The 21,540-nt window shown below is 37.8% G+C and overlaps 1 protein-coding gene across 2 annotated transcripts in view; it reads left to right on the forward strand.

Annotated features, from left to right (window-relative positions):
* The window catches only part of LOC120785061 (protein diaphanous homolog 1), a 92,667-nt gene that overhangs the window by 2,562 nt on the left and 68,565 nt on the right, over positions 1 to 21,540 (forward strand). The window contains exons 2-6 of one of the 2 annotated variants that reach the window (XM_040119379.1): positions 17,353 to 17,379; positions 18,163 to 18,327; positions 19,330 to 19,431; positions 20,188 to 20,318; positions 21,457 to 21,540. In XM_040119379.1, coding sequence (XP_039975313.1) covers positions 17,353 to 17,379; positions 18,163 to 18,327; positions 19,330 to 19,431; positions 20,188 to 20,318; positions 21,457 to 21,540 — 509 coding nt within the window. The remainder of the gene's footprint in view (positions 1 to 17,352; positions 17,380 to 18,162; positions 18,328 to 19,329; positions 19,432 to 20,187; positions 20,319 to 21,456) is intronic. The other variant, XM_040119380.1, reaches the window with a different exon arrangement.

Here is a 21,540-nt window from a genome sequence, read left to right on the forward strand (position 1 = left end):
ATTTTGTATTCTAAGCCAGAATCATCCATTGTGTCTCCTGGGACTGAATGAAGCAGTGTGGGTGGGTTATCCAGTTTTAGTCGTCATCTATTTTCTTAGACACGGTCATAGTTTTTGGATTAATCCAAGACTGGATGGATGTTTTTTATTTGTTTGTTTTAATGCAGTTTGTTGTTGGAATAATGCCACTGTATTCAGCTAGGTTTGGCATTAAGACAAATGCTCTGGCTCTTCGCTGCATACAGGATTCAATTTTTGTACTTTTATTGAGCCAAAATAACTGTATCTATATTCTGCTCAATCATCATTCAGATCAGCAAATGTTGCCTAACCCCAGCATCAACCTCTGTAATGTTTACTAAAGCGCTACCCCACAAAAACATGCTGGACTGATGTAATGTTCCCCTGCTTTGTGTAAATGTCTGTAAGCCTGAGCATACGTGTGAGTCTGTTTGCGTGTCTCTCACTGGTTGGTTTTTAGCGTATGTGAACTGTAGTTATGTTTAACAGGAATGCTTAAAATGATTTACTGTTCTTACAGGTACATTTGTAGCTGAGCATGACCTAGGTATTTTGTTTGAAGGCAAAGCACGTCGTTTTAGCTATGCACTCTGAAGCACTATCAGTGCTCTTCAGGCCCAGAGAGTCAGAGAGGATCTGCATCCATGAATGCTGTTGACATAAACATGCTGGATGAACCAAGCAGGCAGGTGCAGTGAGGATTAGCCAGGGATCACTGCCTTGGACAGTTGTTTGGGATACATGGTGAATTTGTAGATCACAGATTCTGGCTCTGGGAGATCTTGTTGAGTTTGAGTAGTTTTCAGATGTTTTTTTTTTTTAAATAAATTATAATTTTTTTAAATAAAAAAATAAAATTTTTAATAAAAATAATGATAAATTATAATTATCATCATAAAGTATGTAAATCGTAACCTTTTTTATGTAACCTCCAGCTCTAAAACTACAACTGACATGCACATTACATTTTTCCTGGCACTGGAAGACCAGCCTGTTCTAGTTGATGCCAAACAGAGAACCCTTGAGCAAGTGTCTAAGCGGCACGTATTTCTCCCTCTTGTTGAATATTTACGGAGTTTGATATGCTGGATTGCTCATGCATGCAACCTTAACCTACCAGTATGATTACTGCTATCACGTAGATAAATGATAATCATAGTGATTTCATTTGATATTGTGAATGTGGAATATGTGTTGCAATAGGAAAATGTATGTATAATGTAAATAAAACATTTGGATGCATCAAGAATCATTTTGCAGTGGGATTGTAGCACCCCAAATCAGAATGAAATTGTAAGGTACACAAAGACTTCCAGCTTTAGTGTCTTGATAAAGAACATATTGCGATATATTGCCATATTGATTATTTGTACCAAATCTTAACTAAAGTAATGCATTTGTGTTGCAGCTCCGGCAGAAAACAACAATACACTTGAGCACTATAAGTCATAACCAGTCAAGAGCAACCAAAAACACTCAGTAATACTATTGGGCAGCTGTTGTCCTCTGTGTCTGTCTGACTTGTATGTGGTGTTGTATCTGGGGTTAGTGCCCAAGTCGTTGCCAGCTGGTACCGGTTTAAGTGTTGAACGCTGGTAAACATGTTGGTGTTGATCAATAAAGGTCTGATTAATAGCAAAGATAAGTGCACCTTCCTTCAAGCATGAAATCTTGTGCCTGCATATGCCTTTGTGCAGCTGTGCACCTATTTCCTGGGGGAACCACCTCAGCAAATGCTTAATTTGAGATAATGCCATGAGTTAAGCCAGTCAGATCACGACTCTTTGGTCACAGAGTCTGACTCAAGCAGTCTGAGTCAAGTCAAGAAGTTTAAAATTTGCTTTGGTGTACAGTAGGTCCCTTTCACCTTCTTTCTTTTTATATATATATGTCTCTTCTGTTCCGCCAACAAACACGCACACACAGACACACAGTTTCCTGCTCTCTTTCAGGGTAAGAGACCATACTGTGAGCTGAAGAATAGGATGACTGAGTGCCAGCATGAAACTGGAGTGGTTAATGGACTGCTAGTGGCAGGGGCCTCTTGGCTCAGAGTGGACGGGAGTATTTTAGAGAGCAAGGCTGAGCAAAGGAAAGCAAGTGAGCCATCAGCGAGCAGGGACTGGGGTAGGCAGAGGGAGGGCAAGAGTCGGAAAGAAGTCGGAAAAGAGAATTGCAGATAAGTTGATTAGGGGAGGCAGAAAATGTGCATGAGTCGGCTGCAGTCAAGGATAATACCAAGTTACAGGTGGTGTGATGGGTATGGAAAGCTTAAGTTTCTGAGTCGACTACAAAAACACAGTTAAATGGTAAATAGGTGTTGGATCATACAAATCAGAACCCCTGCAGAACTACTCTCTGTGGTTGAAACTTTGAAGCATGTTGAACCTACGGTCTCACGTCAAGTCCGTGATTTAATGGCAGGGGTTGTTTATTAGTTGTCACAGCTAAAAATTCTGGTGTGACAAAATTGATGGTTTGAAAAATTGAGATTTGGCCACTAGTGCAATATGAGTGAAGGTTTGATGCACATGGAGCAGTTCTGCCATTGTGATTCCATTGGAATGACCCTTTAAATTGTTAATTTAGGAGAACTATGATGGATTAACCTGCAGATACTTTCTTAGGTGGTTTAGAATGAATCTTAGGCAGCAATTTTAAACACCTAGCTTACAGCAGTTGTCAGTCACTCTAAAGTTAGACTAATATCCTGTTTAGAAATCAGTAATTAGATGGAATAAAGACACTTGTTAGAATAATCCTCCATGGGTGAGCATGATGATTTAAGTGCATAGTGGCCTCTGTTTGCTCTGTTTTTACTGAGGAACGGCTGTTGGCTGCTCAGGACTGTTTGGTTTGCTCTGCTTTGCCTTTTCTCACCGGTTGTGAGAGCTGAGTTGTGTAACAAAAGTGCCAGTTACCAAATTGTTGAAGTAAGCCATCAAAGAAATACAGAGTCACTAAACCACTGAAATACTATACTTAGCATGGTATTCCACCTGCACCTGGTTGTTGTTGTTAGATCTGTTTTTTTGTCTCTGACTTAGACTTCACAGTCAACTTATTGAGCCTGTGTCTTCTGATTACAATCAAGAAGTACCTGATGGCTCTATAGTTTTTAATACATCTCACAGATGGTTAGTCAGTGGGTCCATGTAATGGTGGGGAACCTAGCATGTTGCTTCAGGCAACAAAGTCTCCATACTTACATTGATTATCCTTTCACCACTGCAAACAAGAACAGGGACTTTCGAAGTAACAAAACTGTTACAAATACTGACTTTAATTGACTTACTCAGACCCCTGAGGAGTCACTTTAGCTGTGCTGGATGTCCAAACAAATTTAAAATAGGTTTTTGAAACCTCCCCTTTCTTACATTTTTCACTATTTTTGATATTCAACAGACTAACAATTAATCAATTAAGGGAAGAAATCATCAGGAAATTAATCAATAACAAAGATGATCATTAGTTGCTCCCTTAGTAAAATAGCAAATACTGTGAATACTAGAAAACTTCATCTATGTTGCCCACTCTTAGTAACTATTGTACTTTATTTAAGTAGTTGCTCTCCTGACTAACAGTCTAAAGCCATGCAGTTTGTAAAAGATGTTGCGTGTCTGATTCGTGCCACTGTGTGTAATTTCATGGAGAACAGAGTTGGTGATGCTGTCTATTCAGCCCATCCCCTTGTATCAGCATTCTGCATGCTTAAAGATTTTTTTTTTTTTGCTACTGCTTCTGGCATATTGTCACTTAATAAGATAACAGATAGGATATGTTATTTTCAGCCTGCTATGCAAATGGTGATGTTATGCCATTCATCAGCTTACTTATACACTTGACTGTCAGTGTCAGATGGTGCAGCTGACTATTTTGGTGTCACTTGTGGGATGTTTGTGCAAAAAATAATATCTTCTGGGCTGTGTTTGCTTAGAGAGGTGTTTGCTGCCATGCATGTGGTGTTTAGTGTGATAAAGATAGGCTGTAGAGGAAATGGAGCATTCTGTTTCTGCGCATATCATTCTTTGACTAGGAGAAGTATTTCCAACAAATGTGTATGCGCATAAGTTTTTGCATAAGTCTCTTGCAGCTACTGAATATTTACCTCTGTCAGTTTCACCTGCCTATATGTTTGTTGAAACCCTTCACTAGGTGTAAAGTCTGTTCAGTTGAAATGAATAAACAAGCTAGTCCAGACTGTGTTTACCATGCTTTGCTAACTCTTGTATCTTTTACTTAAAATAAAAAAATCACCTCTGTGCAGTTTTGGCAATTTATGGCAGAGTCAGAGGGTTATGGCTTCCCTTTTCAGCAGTGTTTCTCTATTCTGAAGGGGAAAGTGACGAAAATATGAAGCAACATATGAATTTTGTGTTCAAACTACTCTGATCCCCTGGGTGTTATTGTTTACACGCTCATTTTATCAACTGTTAAATCTTACTGCTTAATTTTTCTAGTTGCGCATGTGTGCATATACATGCATGCGTGCTTACACAGTCACACACAGATACAGTATGTCAGTGTTTCCACCCTGTTCTATTATTTCTCAAATTCTGTGGGCTGTGACAGGAAGTTGTGCAAAAATAGTGAACAGGATGCTTCCTTATTCGTCTCCATTATTGCTTACCCTTATCGCTCTCATTCCCTCCTTTCCAACTATTGTGCAAGGAGGTACCAGTGGGCTAGTTAATGTATATGAAAATACACACAGCCCTCTCTCAGGACTTTGGAGGCCTGGATGATGTTAAAACATAGAGGAGAGTTTTATCATTTGAACCTAATGGACAGGTTAGAAACATTCCAGAGAGTGGAGATAGATAACACTCAGTAACTGTATTATCCTGAGTGGTCAGGGCACTGTTTTAGCTGTTGAGCTTTTAATAGTAAATCTTTTAAATGCTTTGAGCACCAACAATTAAATTCCATTCACCTCTAGTAATAGTGTAGTGAAATCTCAGGTAGCTAACCTCACCAAATAAAACAAAATATGTTGGTGGTCTCTGTTGTGAGATGCACATTGGGAACTAGGAAATTATTGGCATTTTTGATTGAAAGACTTAGTTACTAATTGTCCAGTCTAAAATACTGCTTAACCAACGGATTTGTGTGTCACTGGCTGTAAACAGTATAGTTTGAAATCTCGATTTTTATAACGGTAAGGCCTGTAATGGAATGTGATTTGTGCTTTCTAACTGCAGCATCTTTAATTAGCTCTCTGGTGCTTATGAAAGAAGGAACTACTGGAGCAGCATATTGAAGGTGTTTGAGCATTTATTTAACGGCTATGTTTTCGTAATTGTATCAATCATTGCCTTTTATTATAGTTTAAAAAATTAAGAATATATTTTAAACAACATATGTTTTGACTGATTGGTATCTTCTTCGAAGGTGAGTCAGGGTGTTTTTAAGGTTAAATAAACCTTATAAAACATTTTACTATTTTCACATGGTCCAGTGCCTATACGCTTCTTGCATTTCCAGCCTCCATTTTTAATGATAAGTAGACCAGTCAGAAATTTACCTGTGTTCCTGTGTGTGTCTGAAATTTTGTGTTTATGCTGTAGAATAAGACTGACTAAGATTGCTAAGATTAAAACACACTGTGCCAGAATTCTGGCGCGGTGCTGTTTGAGATTTAAAAATAGATAACTATATATCTATGGAAAATTTTCTTGCGTATTTTTTTTTTTTTAACCGTTGCATAGCAAGAATACAGCTGTATATGTATATATACAGCCATAAGGAACGCTATATTTTGTATTGATAAAGTAGACCTACTTTAGTAATAAATACTGTTGTTCACACTGTGGCTCAGCAAAGTGTCAGCTCAATAATGCATGTGACTGCGCTACTTTGAAAAAGCACTGCAATGAATAGGCTATTCGTCTCAATCTGTTGAACTAATGTGGCAATCGTTTGACAACAGTAGGCCTAATATGTTGTATACGCTGTTTAGATACCAACAGAGGAATGAGCGTTGACAAGTTTGAAAGATCAGCGCATTGAATCTTCTTTCTGGCTTTGAACCTTGTGCTTGGATTTAGATACAATTACCAGGTTACAGTCTCCGACTGAGAAAACTGGCTTCTAACCTGCAGCTCGCTAGGTTATGTTTTAAGCATGTTTTAACACAGTGCACTTTACCCTTTTGTTTGTCTTGCACAATTTATTATTGTGCAATTTGTTATTGTTTATTTTTGTCAGTTTTGGTAATGAACATTTCATAATCGGAGTGGTGATCAGGACTACCAGGAAAAATCTGCGTATGTTACCTATGTTGTGTATGAGGGTCTTAGTTTGGATTACACTGTTAGTCCTCCTCTGTGACTCTTCCTAGTCTCCCCGAAACAGATTACAGCTAATCTCATACTGCTCTGTGTATCTCAACACAAAGACTGTACGCTTGGGCTTAAGTGCTGCTCTCACTACTGAGTGTGAGGAGTATAGCAGTTTATGCATGTTACTAGGAACGGAGCGAGATGTTAAGACAATCAAGGCTGTGGATGCAATTTACCTGCTGGACAACCATGCACCCCCTGCTGTGTCTTGGCGAGGAGTATAGGAACTAAGCTTAACCTGAAACCTGTCATTACTTCACATTGTAAACACTATGTAGATTGACGTAAAGAAGAGGCTTTTGTACTCATTGTCGCATAACGAATAGATGGAACCGTGTCGGACCACAGGTAATAGCATCTAATGTTAAGTGTGGATAAATCCCAAATAAAATTTAGCAATATTTGATTTTCTCTTTTTAACAGAAAGAGAACAGTTATGGGGTTATGTGCACACTAAAAATTTGTGTGGACGTAACACACATTGAATAGTCGACTGCCGAATTGCTGTGGGATATCAAAGGCAATAAGGATTGGAGATACTGACTTGGTCAAATACGCCATGTGTGTTACAGAGTACAGGATTTTTCATGGTTCATCATTAGGTGAAGGTGGTACCTAACAAGTCTGGTTGTGGGGCTGGGACGCCGCTGGCACAGGAAAATGTGTCACTTGTGTTGCTTATGTGTAATGATGTTTTGAGTCTGTTAACTCGTGTGCATGTTTAAAATCTACTGACAACAGCCATGGGAGATGTCCAGATTATATTCAAAATAATAGTAGAAAACTAAACTAATTAAAGCCAATTTGTGAGTATCTTAGCCTGAAATACACCAGGATGTAAAAGGAAGTAAACTTCAAATGACTCAGAATAACATTTGGTTATTGGTGTCCATGTTGAGTCTCCAAGTGTCCTGTTGGGATATTTGCCCTGACATGTTGCAGAAAAAACACTGTAGAGATGAAGCCATAGATTTGTGTTAAAAGGAGAAACTCAGAGATGGAATTAATATCCGAGGGAATTACATTGTAATTCACTGAACTACATGTACATTGCAATGTGAGCTAGTGTAGTGTAGGTACAGATAGTTATTTTGTTATTATCGCCCTTTAAAAAAAAAAAAAAAATGCATATTATAATTGTTTGGTTCACAGTCGTAGTTGTTGTTTGGATATTCGTTTGTATTTGAGAATTTGTGATACACTGAAACTCCTCAATCAGTTGTTCTCACATTTTTGTAGTCCAGGAGGTTTTACCTTCTGCCTGAGTTAACGTTTTGGCATTACACACAGCAGTGGACAGGGGCAGACCAGCCCCCTCTTTTAAGGCAGTTTTTTTTTTAGTTACTGTGTAAGCCTGTCTTAGGTCATAGGTATTTAATGAGCTAGTTGTTGCTGGGTCTCTAAGCCACCATAGGAACAAACCCTGCCTCTGTCTCTGTTGATTCAGAAGGCTGCAGTCATGAGTAGGAGCAGTTGATGATGCATGCACATTAGCTGCATCTCTGTGCTGGTACAGTGGAATAAATGTGTGAGGATACAAGGGAGGTAGAAAGAATTTGTGAGTGGGTGACACTTACCATGTTTTGTGGAAAGATGGCGGTAAAAGTGTGTGATTTCTATACAGTATTTTAAGTTGTGTTTGTCTGTGATGGATGTTACTGCAAAGTGTGCTGATGGATGCTCCATTCCCCTTGTGTGGAGACAATATGTGTAGGTGGAAGAGTTTAAATGTGCTGTATGGCAGTCTCATCACTTCTATGACTCTAAGCTTCACGATAAAACCGTTATTTTAATGATTCTGAAGGCTAACATCCCACCACCAGGGTTTTTTTTTCAAAAGTATATCTGTATTGAATGACTGTTAAAGCTGCAAAGTAAGCTGAGGTCCATGAACCATGCAGTCATGAAACAAATGAGCTTGCAAAGTTAAAGCTTGTTTGGAGGCATTATAGCATAAAGGTAGGTGACGGTAATGCCAGTTATCCTGTGGAAAACTTAACTTTTTGCCGTCATGACTGCCTTTGAATCTGAAAATAGCTAGTAGAATATGATTTGTGAATCAAATGTGAAGTTATTATGGATAACCGAAAACCATTTTTGGGGCTTTGCATCTTCAGTGAGAATATTCAAAGCTTTGATGGGGTGCGAGGCACAGTGAGACGAAGACAAAAATTGGACCTCAATGTAATTCTTTGTTAGCATGCAAGACACGGTAACATTAGACATAATAGAAACAAGAAAATTCTGCAATGGCTAAGCGGCTAAGCTTTTACTTACAGTTTCTCAGGTGATTTGCCAAACTTGTATTAGATTTGCGATATGCCAGTTTCCTTTGGCATATATCTTGCACTCGAATTTTTGAGGTTGTCTTCACAAATCTGGATGTTGTTCCAGACGCTCAACTTTTCGACATCTTGCTAGCGTAGTAGTAAATTGCAAGCTTCTCATGTGTCACTGTCCCAGTGTCAGTGCCGGTAATTTTAGATGAGAGCTGTGACACACAAAACTATCACTAAGATTAAATGTCCTTATCTGAGAATAATTAAAAACAATTAATGTTGATGTATAATGAATAATGTTGGATTAGAAGCTTTGAGGCATTTGGGTCAGCCCTTATTCACTAAATGATTTCTGATTGGTATTGTTGACAACTGGCTTGATGCTGCTGTTTGGTTTGGTTACCTGTGAATGATGAGGATAAAAGCTCTTTATGGTTGGTGTTGGGGGGTTCACCATCATGAACTGTGCTGTTGATATTGCGGGGGAGATGTAAGTAGGGGTTGACCGTATTATTTTAGTGCTTCTTTTGTTTTTTCCTGACCCATATGAACCTAGACATCCTCTATCCCCCTCTTTGTCTTGCCTTCTCAGGGCATAATTGAATTGTGTGCTATTAGTGTCGGTGACACAGCTGTACCTCCAAATTTAAATATCTTTGAGTGTTTCTGTGAAACCCATTTGTAAAATCCTACTCCTCTCCAAATGACAGGCTTAGACGTAGTCTTGTGGTGTTTAATTTGCCCTCTCCCACTGTTTCTTACACACAGCTTTGTATGGTTGTTGGTGTGTGACATTTCATCTTTTTTGTTGTTGTGTGTGTTCATCTGTGCATGTGTATATGTTTGGCTGTGTCCTTGGTTTTGCTCTCCCACAAGCACTCATTTCAGGGGTGAGTGGTATTATATACAAGTCATTTTAGTGTTTATTGTTCTGTTATGCATAATTGGACAATATATATCACAAGATGCGTTCAGGCACAGTACTGAGTGTTGGGCTCAGAACTCAGGGCCCAAAGCAAAATCAGTGCAGATATGCAGGTAAAAGAGAAGAAGGTGGACTTCAATAACAATATTGAATAATATTGTATGAAAATGTTTCAGGCTGCGGATATGTACAAATAGCGTAAGTGAAATGCCAGCTGTTAGGCAGCCTGTATAGACAGCTGTATTGATCAAAATAGAAGTTTTCCTGTTCCACCAGAAGCATGTGAGATGGGTGACTGAAAAATTAATCTTAATCATTTCCTGTGTAGATTAGCCCTTATCCCTGTCATAGACTCATGACCTGTCAAGGGTGTACCTTTCCTCTCGCCCAATGTAGACTGGATTAGACTCAAGCCCTTTAAGTTGGCTTTCAGACTGAAAACAGCCCTGTGTTTAAAAAATGCAAGGGATTGCAGTGTTGGGGGTGTGTTGTTTCAGGTTCACATAAGTCAGTGATACATGATCCAAGAAGTCCAGTCTGAGTACTAGAAGTGTAAGTGTGAAGGATTATCAGATGCCAAAACACTGCAGAAATGTTTACTGTCCTGTTAGACAGGATTTTATAACTATGGAATGTTATCACAATGACTATTATATTATCTTCAGTGTCACCGATTGCATGATAAAAAGCAGAAATATGCTTTTCACTTGAAAAAGTAATCTAACAGGAATGTGTATGCACATACAGTATATGGCTGGTGAGCACAGCACCTAGCTGCGTGACGTTGCATTGTGTTAGATCCAGGTTCAGTTTTCTCGCCGGACAGTGGATGACCGTGCATTTTTGAGATCGGAGTGGTATCATTTAAATAAATTAGGGGTTACATTTTTTTAATGCGTGGCTGACGTCGATCTGAACGTGTTCTAACCTGCACCCACCTGCACAAACGCATCACGGTATATACATACTAGAAAAGGAGTCTGTGAAGATTTGTTGGTTGACCGGTTCAGAACCTGTGGCCGTGCAGTACAAAGAAAATAAATCCACATCCCATCTATTGATGCAGTGATGGTCGTTAAGGGAATAAATAATTAGAAATGGTTGGTTTAATAATGAAGAGGTGATGCGCAGGCCAGTTACTTTTGCATATATGAAAGTGAAGAGGATTTTTTTTTCTTCTTTTTTTTTTTTTTCTTCTCCTCTTAAGATTGTATTTTTTTAAATCTATCTTATGATGCTCCACATAGAACAACGCAGATCTTTAACTGATGTTAAAAAATACCTAGAAAGGGATGTGCTGTAGGAATTCCAGTGATGTTGAAAGCTGGCGGCATGACAGGATGTCACTTGCATACAATGTGGTGAGACAGCTCATACAGGACTGTCTTTAACCTTTTTTTTTAAACGAGATGTTGCATTGCTTTACAATGTGAGTTTCTAAGAAATTACTTTTTTGGTTGCCAATTGTAGTTAGGAAGGGGGCAATATGTTGTTAGGAGTGGCAGGTTAGGTGATCAGGCTAGCAACAGCCCTGTTTATTTTGCTGTAGATTACTCTTTATTGTACAGCCTCAATTGGCTGAAAGCAAAATATAGTCTGCACCAATTGTCACCCGGATTGTCTCATTTTCTCTACACACAAAACTGTAGGTCATCAAAATAATTTTAAAGATATTATAAAACTGAGAATTTTCTTTTTTTTTAATGATAGTGGTTTTATCTAATATTTTGAATGTCGCTGCATGCATGGCTTTATGTTTTGGAGGTTTGACGTTTGCCCACACTGTAATAAATACCAGTTGCCTGCACCTCTTTGGCAGGCTTACGGCTACATTTGACCATTCCTCCCAACTGAAAGCACTTAAATGCATTGTTTTACAGTTCTTCATTGATTGGTAAATTTATTCATGTTTAAGTTATTATTGATCACTGATTGTACTAAGCATCAGTTAATTAAACAGGACCCTTTAATTATTTCAAGTCCTGTATAGGGAATAATGGAAATGCATAAAGCTGCGCTATGCGATACAGCACCATGGATACAGCATGCTATGCAGCGCCAGCAGAAAAAGGGTATAGTGTACTTGTAGAAGACTGCTGTCCAGGTATCAAAGAATTAGTCTGTGGAATCATGAGAAGTGAAGTTTGCAGTTCAGTCAGCTGTTTTTTTTTTTAAAGAGAAAAATGCCATTTTATTATGGTTATTTTATTATGGTTATTCATTTGACATTTCCTTGAAATTTGAATACTAAAGTTTGTTCATTCAGTTTGAGAAGACAGAAAGAGAGAGTTGCAAAAAGAGAGTCATAGCAACAGGGGCCTCCCTTTTTTAAGTGGAGGTGGGTGGGGTTGGTTGGATTTTGTGTCTCCATTAACAACAGTAGACCAAAGATGAGGAGCAGTCATGCAGCAAACATGCCCCACTTGGACTGACATACAATCATAATATCTCTCACACATAGACAGTCAGTGCACTCAAATGGACCATGAGTCAGTAGGTCAGTGAGACGTGTAGGAGCATTAAAAAGTGCAGCTTAGAGAAGATCAGATGTGAAAGAATTGGAAGATGTCCAATTCAGCATAGCGTAGTGGAGACACTGACCTCTGAGGCCTAAAACCTCACAGGATTGGTAGAAATACTGCCTTGGCTGCTTTGGGGACTTTATTTTTGCCTGTTTCTTTAGCTGTTATGTCAGTGTTTGTGTTTTTCTTTCTCACAGGTTGCTTGGAAGTTGTAACAGACCTGGCATGTGTTAACATGCAGGGTTCCTCTGACACAGTGACTACAACATTATCACACCCTGCTCTCTTAGTCAAATGCTCAAATGAGCAAAGTAAAGTCTTAAAAATGGGAGGTAGAGTTTTTACCATGGAACACAGTTAACCAAGCAGCTTTGTGAGTATGTAATACGTCAGAGTTTTTGGCAATTTCCTGCTCTGGCTGCATGCACAGGAAACTCTTCAGCTGTGTCTGGGTGTGCCTGCCTAACTACTGCTTCTCCCTGTACGATATCATAAGTCTGTAGCCATGGCAACATTGTAAGCAATATTAACTCTGTGGTTAAAAATATCTCACATACACACACACACAAACACACACACAGGCACATGCGCACACACACTGCACTGTATCTCCACAATCATCTTTTTTTTTTTTTTTTTTTTCCAACTTAATGTTCAGTAATCATAGGTTTTCAGATCCAGATGTTACACCCATCTTTGTTCAAAACACAGTAGGAATGATTTGCATTCTCCCACACTTCCATTACCCTCCTTTTCCATCCTATTTCCCCCCTTCTGACACACTCCATTCACTCAGCACCTCACCTGTCCTCTCCACACATTCATGTCACCGTTACACCCTTCTCCCTCACCTATACTCCCCTCCCCCGCCCAACTGTGTCTCCCAGGCCTATTCACACAGTATTAATATCCAGAAATGTTACAACCCCATTACCACGTTACCCATTACAAATAACTTTTTTTTTGGCAGTTTGCCTCTATAACAAAGGTCCCTGGCTAGTACTGGAAATTGGATGTTTTAATCTGAAGCTAAATAATAACACCAAATTAAGACCAAGTGAAACTGCAGGCGAAGCTGAGACAGAATCAAAACCATCAAAATAGGCAGGACTTGACACTAATTCTTGCCTGGTGATCACTGATAAGTGAATCATGCTGACAAAACAAATATTTATGTAAATCCAGCTTAAGTTTGACTTTTAGACCCCAGTTCACTCATGAGTGACCCCAGTTCACTCATAATATTGTGTTCTCAGGAATGATGCTAACACAGGATATAAGATTGACATAATACAATAATGACTGAATGTTACTCACCTTATTTGTAAATGTAACCTAAGGCAAGTACAAGGAATGTTACATCCTTATTACATTTGTAATATTTGTCTGAAAAATTTCATTTTTTCCGTATTATGCAGCCCAACTATTAACCTTGTGTACCTCATTTGGAATGATCATCTGACAGAACTGTGGCTGTACACATTTGCCTGTAAAATGGCCACTCTGCTTTCTGCCGGTCTGCATTTACTCCATTTTTGTTCTTGCTCTGATTTACATACAGTAATATTTCTCACCACTCTCATGACCTGCTACTTAAATATGTATGGACAGATAGGTGTAGGTATGCACACACAGGGAAACATCAGCAACAGTGTGTGACTGGCTCATTATATCACTGTCACAAGCCAAATGCCTAGCTGATTTGTGTTCTCCTCAGCTGTCTTAGAGGCAGACAGACAGAGCCCATTCCCCAGCCTCATTTTTGCTGCTGTCTTCATGGATGTGTAACTGTGTTCCCTTTGGAACACTTATATGTATTGGATGTGTCTGGGACTTTGTTCAGGGATGTTTTGTAAGGGGCTTTGCTGCTTTGCAAGGTTCTGTACAGGATAAATCCCCTGAAGTGCTCCATAGCAAACAGTGCACCACCCTTGACTTCTTACTTTTATAAAAAAAAAAACTTCCTTTGCTTGCAACTGTTGAAACTGTGTAATTTTAATTTTTTAATACACTTTTACACATTTTTTAATTAGTCTAAAGACTCTACAGACTAAATTTCTAGGTTTATTTTTTTCAAACTAGCACTTATTAAAAAATTACTTCCGGTTAGTTATAATCATGCATATCATAGTTTAACCGATTTTGGGAAACTTCTACTTTCTGCAGCTTTTCGTTGGACTTTAACATGAAACGGATAATTGTTCAGGCCTCCGATTGCCAATTTCCTTGGAAGAAATCCATGTACTACTGGAGAAGACAAGTAATTAATACTTAATACTGAATTAGAAACAAAACAAACCAAATATGTTAACAGTCCCAGCGAGGTAAATTACACTCCTTCTCTATTGGGAAATCCACAAACTGTAAACTCCATTTGGCAGGACTAGCAACTGTTAGAAGCCTGTTGCTGTTCTAATCATTTGGCCCATAAAAAAATCACAGAATTGTGAAAAAGGGCCATCACAATTTCCTAGATCCCCAGGACATCTAATAGCTTGTGCTTGTTTTGTCAACATTCCTGAACTCAAATGGATTCAATTTACTATGACAATAAACACTCAATAGCAGCCATTTGACAGATTAGAGAAACTAAAACCAGCATAGAGTTGGAATTTTTGCTCAATAAATGATTTGATCTATCATCAAAGTAGTTGTTGATAAACGTTTTGTTGATCCACTATTTCATCAATCGACTGTTCATTTTAACACTGGGTGGGTTAGGCCAAAATTGAGAAAACGTCCAGTCACTTCCACTGTGAGAGAAATAGTGTGTAGAGTCAGTTCCAAACATTAGTATATTCAGTGAGAAAAATGTTTGAGCTACTCTTTGGCATTTTTCTTGATGTGATTATTTATGATTCTATTGTCCCTTCTAATTATGTTGATGAAAAGCTTTTTGACGTTATAGTATGTGATCTCTAAAGAACTTTTTAGGGCATGTGTGAAGATGTTTTATAACCGTTGAAAGCATCTATGCTGACAGTGGGTTCCCTAGGGGGACATAATTGGGTATAGCCTGACACCTAGTAGGCAAGAGATGTGCATTCAGACCAGCGCAGTCAAAAAGAGTCAAAACAAACGTATCACAATGTATTGCAATAGAATTGTATTTGTCCCAATGTTTTATTGTTATTTTGCTCTTCAGCATTTCAAAACACATGAATGTTAAATCACACAAGACTAATTTTAATTTAGACCTGAGACGGTGAGCAACATCTGGAGGTCAAAGAGAAATTAAGACAAAAATAAGTGGAGATTTCACTAGAATTACAAAATACACAATGGATAATCCAAGGTAGAAAGGATTTACTGAAGTAGTCACCAGATATATTGCTGAGTAGATGGTGTAATTTTACAATGTTGAAAAGCTATTTTTCACAATTTACTAGTACTATGAACCTTAAGGAAGAAAGTTTTTCAGGAAAGACTATTCTCAGCACTTGCCATTATGCCCAAAAAAGGCCTCCAAAAAGTGACAACACTAGGTTTGATGCTGTAGGTGGTATTGTACATGTATAACATGACAAAGACAGCCTCTGCATAGTGCCTCCAGAGAATTGTAGAAGCACCTAACAACATAAACAAACTCTTAGACAAACCTGCTTTTACAGAACATCATTAATGCCTTTATGAGGATGCAATTGGTGTAATTTCCTTGATCAGGTCTTACTAAAGTAAAATGCCTTTGATTATTACATTTGCAAAACCTGTTGTCACAGTGTCTATGGTTTCCATCTCTTGATTCTTTCTTTGCTCAGACTTGAACATTTCTTTGTCGTCATTCAAATTGTATTCGAAATCCACTGATAAAAATTGAATCACACTGTACTGTAGTCTGCCAGTTTATCTTTGCTGCTATACATAGCATAGTAGCTCATATGAGATGAAGAAGCAGCAATACTCGAATAACCTGTCATGAGTTTTTCAGGTGTTAATTTTTTTTTTTTTTAATTATGTTGTGAAAAATTTAAAGGTCACGGAAAGCATTTGCTACAACTGTTGTTTTGTGCAACACTTCATTTATGTGCATGGTTTTCCTGCTTTTATTCTCCACCTCAATTCTTAAACTTGCTAATATTTTGAAATAGACAGGCTTGAGAAATATTGAGTGTATATTTTGTTTACAAGCTGAACCATAGAGAGGCTAGTGCATCTCTCTTCTTAGGCTTAGCAGACAAAAGCAGTGGAAGTGGAAAACTCTGTGAATAGCACTGCATTCGGTGTGTTTGTGTGTGTGTGTTCCTTAAATAAGGAGACTTAAAGAAGACCCTGTTATGTGTTTGACCTTGTGACCCCTTGAACCTCAGACCACCCCCTGAGGTTGCATGTTGTTTGAAGTCCAAACAAAGGGCAAAGAGATTTGTCCAGACTGATCAGTCTTGTAGGTTGTTGACTTGTTCACTTGGAGGTTCATTGTGCCTTTTGGGGTTATTTAGTCAAAATACATTGAAAACAGCATGCCTTTAAATTTGAATACTAGGCAAATTTGCTGTCAAGACCTAAATGTTTATGTCATCCTCCTTAAACTTTAATAAGATTCGTAAACGGCTTTTTTCACTTAGGGTTTTTCTTAATGCTTTGTTTTTCCTTTGTGATGCTTATGTTAGTTTTGGTCATTCTAATCAGAGTAATTTTGATGTTGTGTGCCCTTCATGGACCTTGTCAGGGCGTTTGTTTTTCTGGTTTGAAAGTGGTACTGCTGATTGAACTCGGTTTCCTGTGGGAACATTAGTGGAGGTTGCCTGACATCTAGTGGCCAAGACATGCTAGTGTGTTTTTTGTTTTTTTGTTTTTTTGTTTTTTAAATTATTATTATTATTATTATTATTATTATTATTATTATTATTATTATTATTTAAGATACAATTGTGCCACTTTCATCTTTTTACAATTTTATTGATACTCTTCTGACCCACCTTTGACTGTTGATCGCCTGCAATTACAACCTTCCTAATGTCCTAATTAACTCACCTTAGAATGTCTTTACTCTAATTTAGATGTATTCCTCCTCTAGAAATGTGTATAAATAACTGGATGGGGTTACCACAGTGATTTCTTTATAGGGTTTCCCTCCAACCCGCAGTGAATCACTCATGAACTCAGTTTCCTCAATCCTGTTATAAATTATTTCTGTGTAATTGATTCTTTCTTTTTTCTCCCTCCATCTGACTCCCTTCTTGTCACTGCTTTTCCCTGTCCTCTATCTGATGTTTTCTTACCCTTCTGTGCCATATTTCTCCCTTTCATTTGTTCATCCCTTACAGACATTCAAACGGCTGATTCCTGATGAGGTAGGTTTGTTACGGCTTACCCCCATCACCTGTGTGCTTGACTCCATCTGTCGCTGTGCTCATTGATAAACAAACTCAACATTATCCATTAATGTCATCTCACCGTCTGTCTCAAACCTAATCCACCATAACACGTGTGTTTTGACCTGTGCTGTACTCACGTTGGATGTGTATGCTTTTAAGACTCACACTGACAGCATGAAAAGCTTGGAACATAGACCAGTGATGCCTTTATGGCCTGAAACAAGAGAATGCAAAAATCATATGCATTGACAGTTCATTTTTCATGAATCATTATGGAGGGTCATTTTGTCAATATGTGCCAAGGTTACATGCATCCTAAAGTTGATGTTCTTCAATGTTTTTCATTTGTCAATAAATTATACGAAAAACTCACACAAAGTCATTAAACAAGAGGGATGGAAATTCCCCATCGTTTGTTTAAATTGAGTCATGTTCTGCACCTGCCAGTGTCAACTGCATGTTGATTTTGTGTGGTAATTTTTGTTGATGTCTCTAATTCCTAATAATCATCTCATATTGTTAAAAGGTTTCTACTGTTGTAGAAAATGTAATATCCCAAAAATGAGAAAGAATTAACCCTTGAGTATTTTATTATTGTTCAATTATTTAAAATTGGTATCAGGACAGTAGGCCCATTTTCAAACTGAGTTGATTAGGGATTGCTACCTCATTTTTGTTTTTTAAAGTGATGGTTACACTTTGCAGTTTGTTGATCTGACCTCTTTGCTCTAACCTTTGTCATGTTGTTTGCTAATACAGTTGGAACGTTTCACCAGCATGAGGATGAAAAAAGACAAGGAGAAGCCCGGCCATATGCCAGGTCAGCGTCACTCTTCAGCTGCCGCCTATGAGATCAGTGCTCAGAGTGCCATGCTTCATAATCATTCTGATGAATACGTCCTGGAGCTCTTCGAACAGATGCTGGTGAGGAAACAGTAAAAGTGTGTGTTTGTCTGTGTCTTTGTACTTCTATCTTTGTGAGGACCAGTTTGAGTTTTAGACCTTCGGAGTGAGGACAGTTTGGGAAAATTAGGACATTTTGGCTGGCCCTCACAACTTTAATGGGCCGTTTGAAGGTTAAGACTTGGTTTTAGGGTTCAGGTTAGAATTAGTTTAGAGTAGGGATTGGGGTTAGGCATTTAGTTGTAATGGTTGAAGTTAAGGTAAGGGGCTAGATAATGCATTATGTCCGCGGGTGTCCTGACAAGGATAGAAGTGTGTGTGTGTGTGTGTGTGTGTGTGTGTGTGTGTGTGTGTGTGTGTGTGTGTGTGTGTGTCTGTGTGTGTGTCAGAGAGAGAGAGAGAGAGAGAGAGAGAGAGCAAGAGCAAGACAGAGAGAGAGATTTCAGGAAATCACCTATTCATTATCTCACCTGAACAGCTATGGTATTTTGTGCTTGGTATATTTCTTTCACAAATACACTCACTGAATAAAAACTCTTCATGTAGAATTTCCCCATTACCATTAAATAAATTTTGATATTTTGAATTTTGAAAGTCTAGTAGAAATACCCATCATTGTGAAATTTGTTGTGTGTTTGCTCCAAATAGGTATGCTTTGACAAAAAATGTTAAGGACTAGCGTACAGCACAAGGGATAAACCTCTTGGGTCAAGAAACTGAAATGTTTGAAATATTAAATTGGAAATGTTTTTAAGTAATGTAGTATTATCTAATGATTCTGCTCAGTATCTCAGTCAAACCGCTTCTGCTAAAACTTTTAAATTGAACATCTGGGGGCTTTATCTACCTTTTCTCCAATTTAGGAAAGAATATAAATATAATATGGATTCCATTTTAAGATATATTGTCTGTTTATTAATTGCTTGAGTCTACAGATTTTTCATCATGCTCTATATCTTTGTCTTACAATATTTGGTTTATCCCTCCATCCTACTTATTTCTCTTTCTACTTTCTTTCTCCAGGTGGATATGAACCTTAATGAGGAGAAGCAGCAACCTCTAAGAGAGAAAGACATTATGATCAAGCGAGAGATGGTCTCCCAGTACCTCCACACGTCTACAGCTGTCAGTACCAAAATAAGTATTGCCCATACAGCGTGCTTAAGGGAATTTGTAGACAGTTGCATGCAAGTCACCCCCCCAGTTTTAGCTTAAATCAGTACAATTAGCTTGGACGCTTATATGCCATATTGTCCTGTGCTAAGTAAATAGTGCAACATATGGGCTGTTTTGTCATATTCACTTTTAAAAAGATTTCATTAAGCCAGACAAAAGCGTTTTAAAGGCTAAATAAAAAAAATTATCAGATCATATAATAACACTCCTATCTTGGACTCTTCAGACAAATGTGTAGACAAAGGCCTCCCCTTGACTGTCTATGTTCAAGGACGGGAGTATTGCCTTACTCAGACTGGATATATTGTTTACATTATACAGATCTATTCACTGGTGAAATGTAAATAAAATAATACAACCAGCTACCCTTCTAGTACTGTAGTAAGTAGTTGGGTAAAATATATAAGAGGTGAAATATAATGAAATATGCTGAAAGCAAGTAGCTCAAAGGATCTAAATAACAATGCACAGATGGTTGCTAGTATAGTTCAATTGTTTTTATAAGCCTATCAAGAGAAAAATACAACAGACAGTACCCTTTAATTCTACAAATGAACATTTCAAATTAGGCTTGACTGTTGCCCTCTGTGCTCTATAATAAAACTAGTTATAACCCGTAAGAAGACAAATATAAATACAAATATATAAATACAAATTGATTTTGTGTTTGTGTGCCTGCTGTGTCTGTATGTTTTTGTTCATCAGGGACAAAACCAGAAGGAGAGCTCCAAATCAGCCATGATGTACATCCAGGAGTTAAAGTTAGACTACCGAGACACACAGCTGCTGAGCTGTCTGGAATCTCTTCGAGTCTCACTCAATAACAACCCTGTCAGGTAATACACACATATACTTACATACTGATACACACAGTTCATATAAAAATAGAGCATCAAGCCAAATAAATGCAGGAATTGCTTTAAAATAAGTATCAATCTCCTGATGCGGCCAAGTCAGAATTCCGACCACAAATCAGTTGAGACTTTGGGCAGGACTTAAAAATTGCTCATCTTTCGTGATCAATGTCTATGCAACTGTACTTGAGCCGTTTGGCAAAGAAAATCGTAAAAAATTACAGTGTTTAGACACACAAAGGTGATACAGACCCATTTACAAAGGCTTCAATTGCTGCTGAAGAAGCCTCTACTAAATATTAGCATAAAGGAAGCAAATACAGTGGAAAAACTTTCGCTGACACAAGTGATCTTCATGCAAATACACACTGTGATTTTTCTTTAAAAAGCTGGCTGCTGTGTTGATGATTTATGTGTATCACAGTAAAAAGGTTGATATTTACATAAATAAATTATTTTCTGTTTCATATTTTTACTTAATTTACATAAATGCATATAGATTTATTGTCTGTCCTGTTAAGACCTTTGATTTATCCACTGTGATTCAAAGTTTTAAAACATTTTATTTGCACTGTAAAATTACTCTTCAAACTAATTAAAGTGAGTAATTCATTATTTTTATTATTATTAATTTTTATTCTCCTTTTGACCTTTTTAAAGGCTCAATCAGTTAGTGATTATGGCCATTTACATAACAACTCAACTATCAAAATTGAAAACATAGCTGTTAATCCAACAAGTTTTATTTGAAAAAGAAAAAAAAAAATTTAAATAATCAGCAAATTTGAAAAATAGGCAATTTTCTACATGATAAAATTTATATATGACAAGAAATACAGGGACCTTGAAAACTTGGCTATCATGGTCCACTTCTAAGTTAGCCTGTATACTGTGTATACCCCTGAAGAATGGGGGGGTCATTGTTGCCACTAACTTAACATATTAAAAAATTTTCATTGAACTTGTTAAAGGGCAAATCCAGACGACACAAGCAAGGAATAGCCAGATTAAATTGGGAACAAAATATATCCAATGGGAAAAGGCGTGAGATGAAATTAAAGAAACAAAACAAAAACAAAACAAAAAAAGTTTACTAATCATATGGGCTTGTCACTTTCAGTTGGGTGCAGAACTTTGGAGATGAGGGCCTGGCCCTGCTGCTGAATCTGCTTAGAAGACTACAGGAAGAGAAAGACGAGTACCC

Source organism: Xiphias gladius, chromosome 23, assembly GCF_016859285.1.
Source record: "Xiphias gladius isolate SHS-SW01 ecotype Sanya breed wild chromosome 23, ASM1685928v1, whole genome shotgun sequence".
NCBI classification, from domain to species: domain Eukaryota; kingdom Metazoa; phylum Chordata; class Actinopteri; order Istiophoriformes; family Xiphiidae; genus Xiphias; species Xiphias gladius.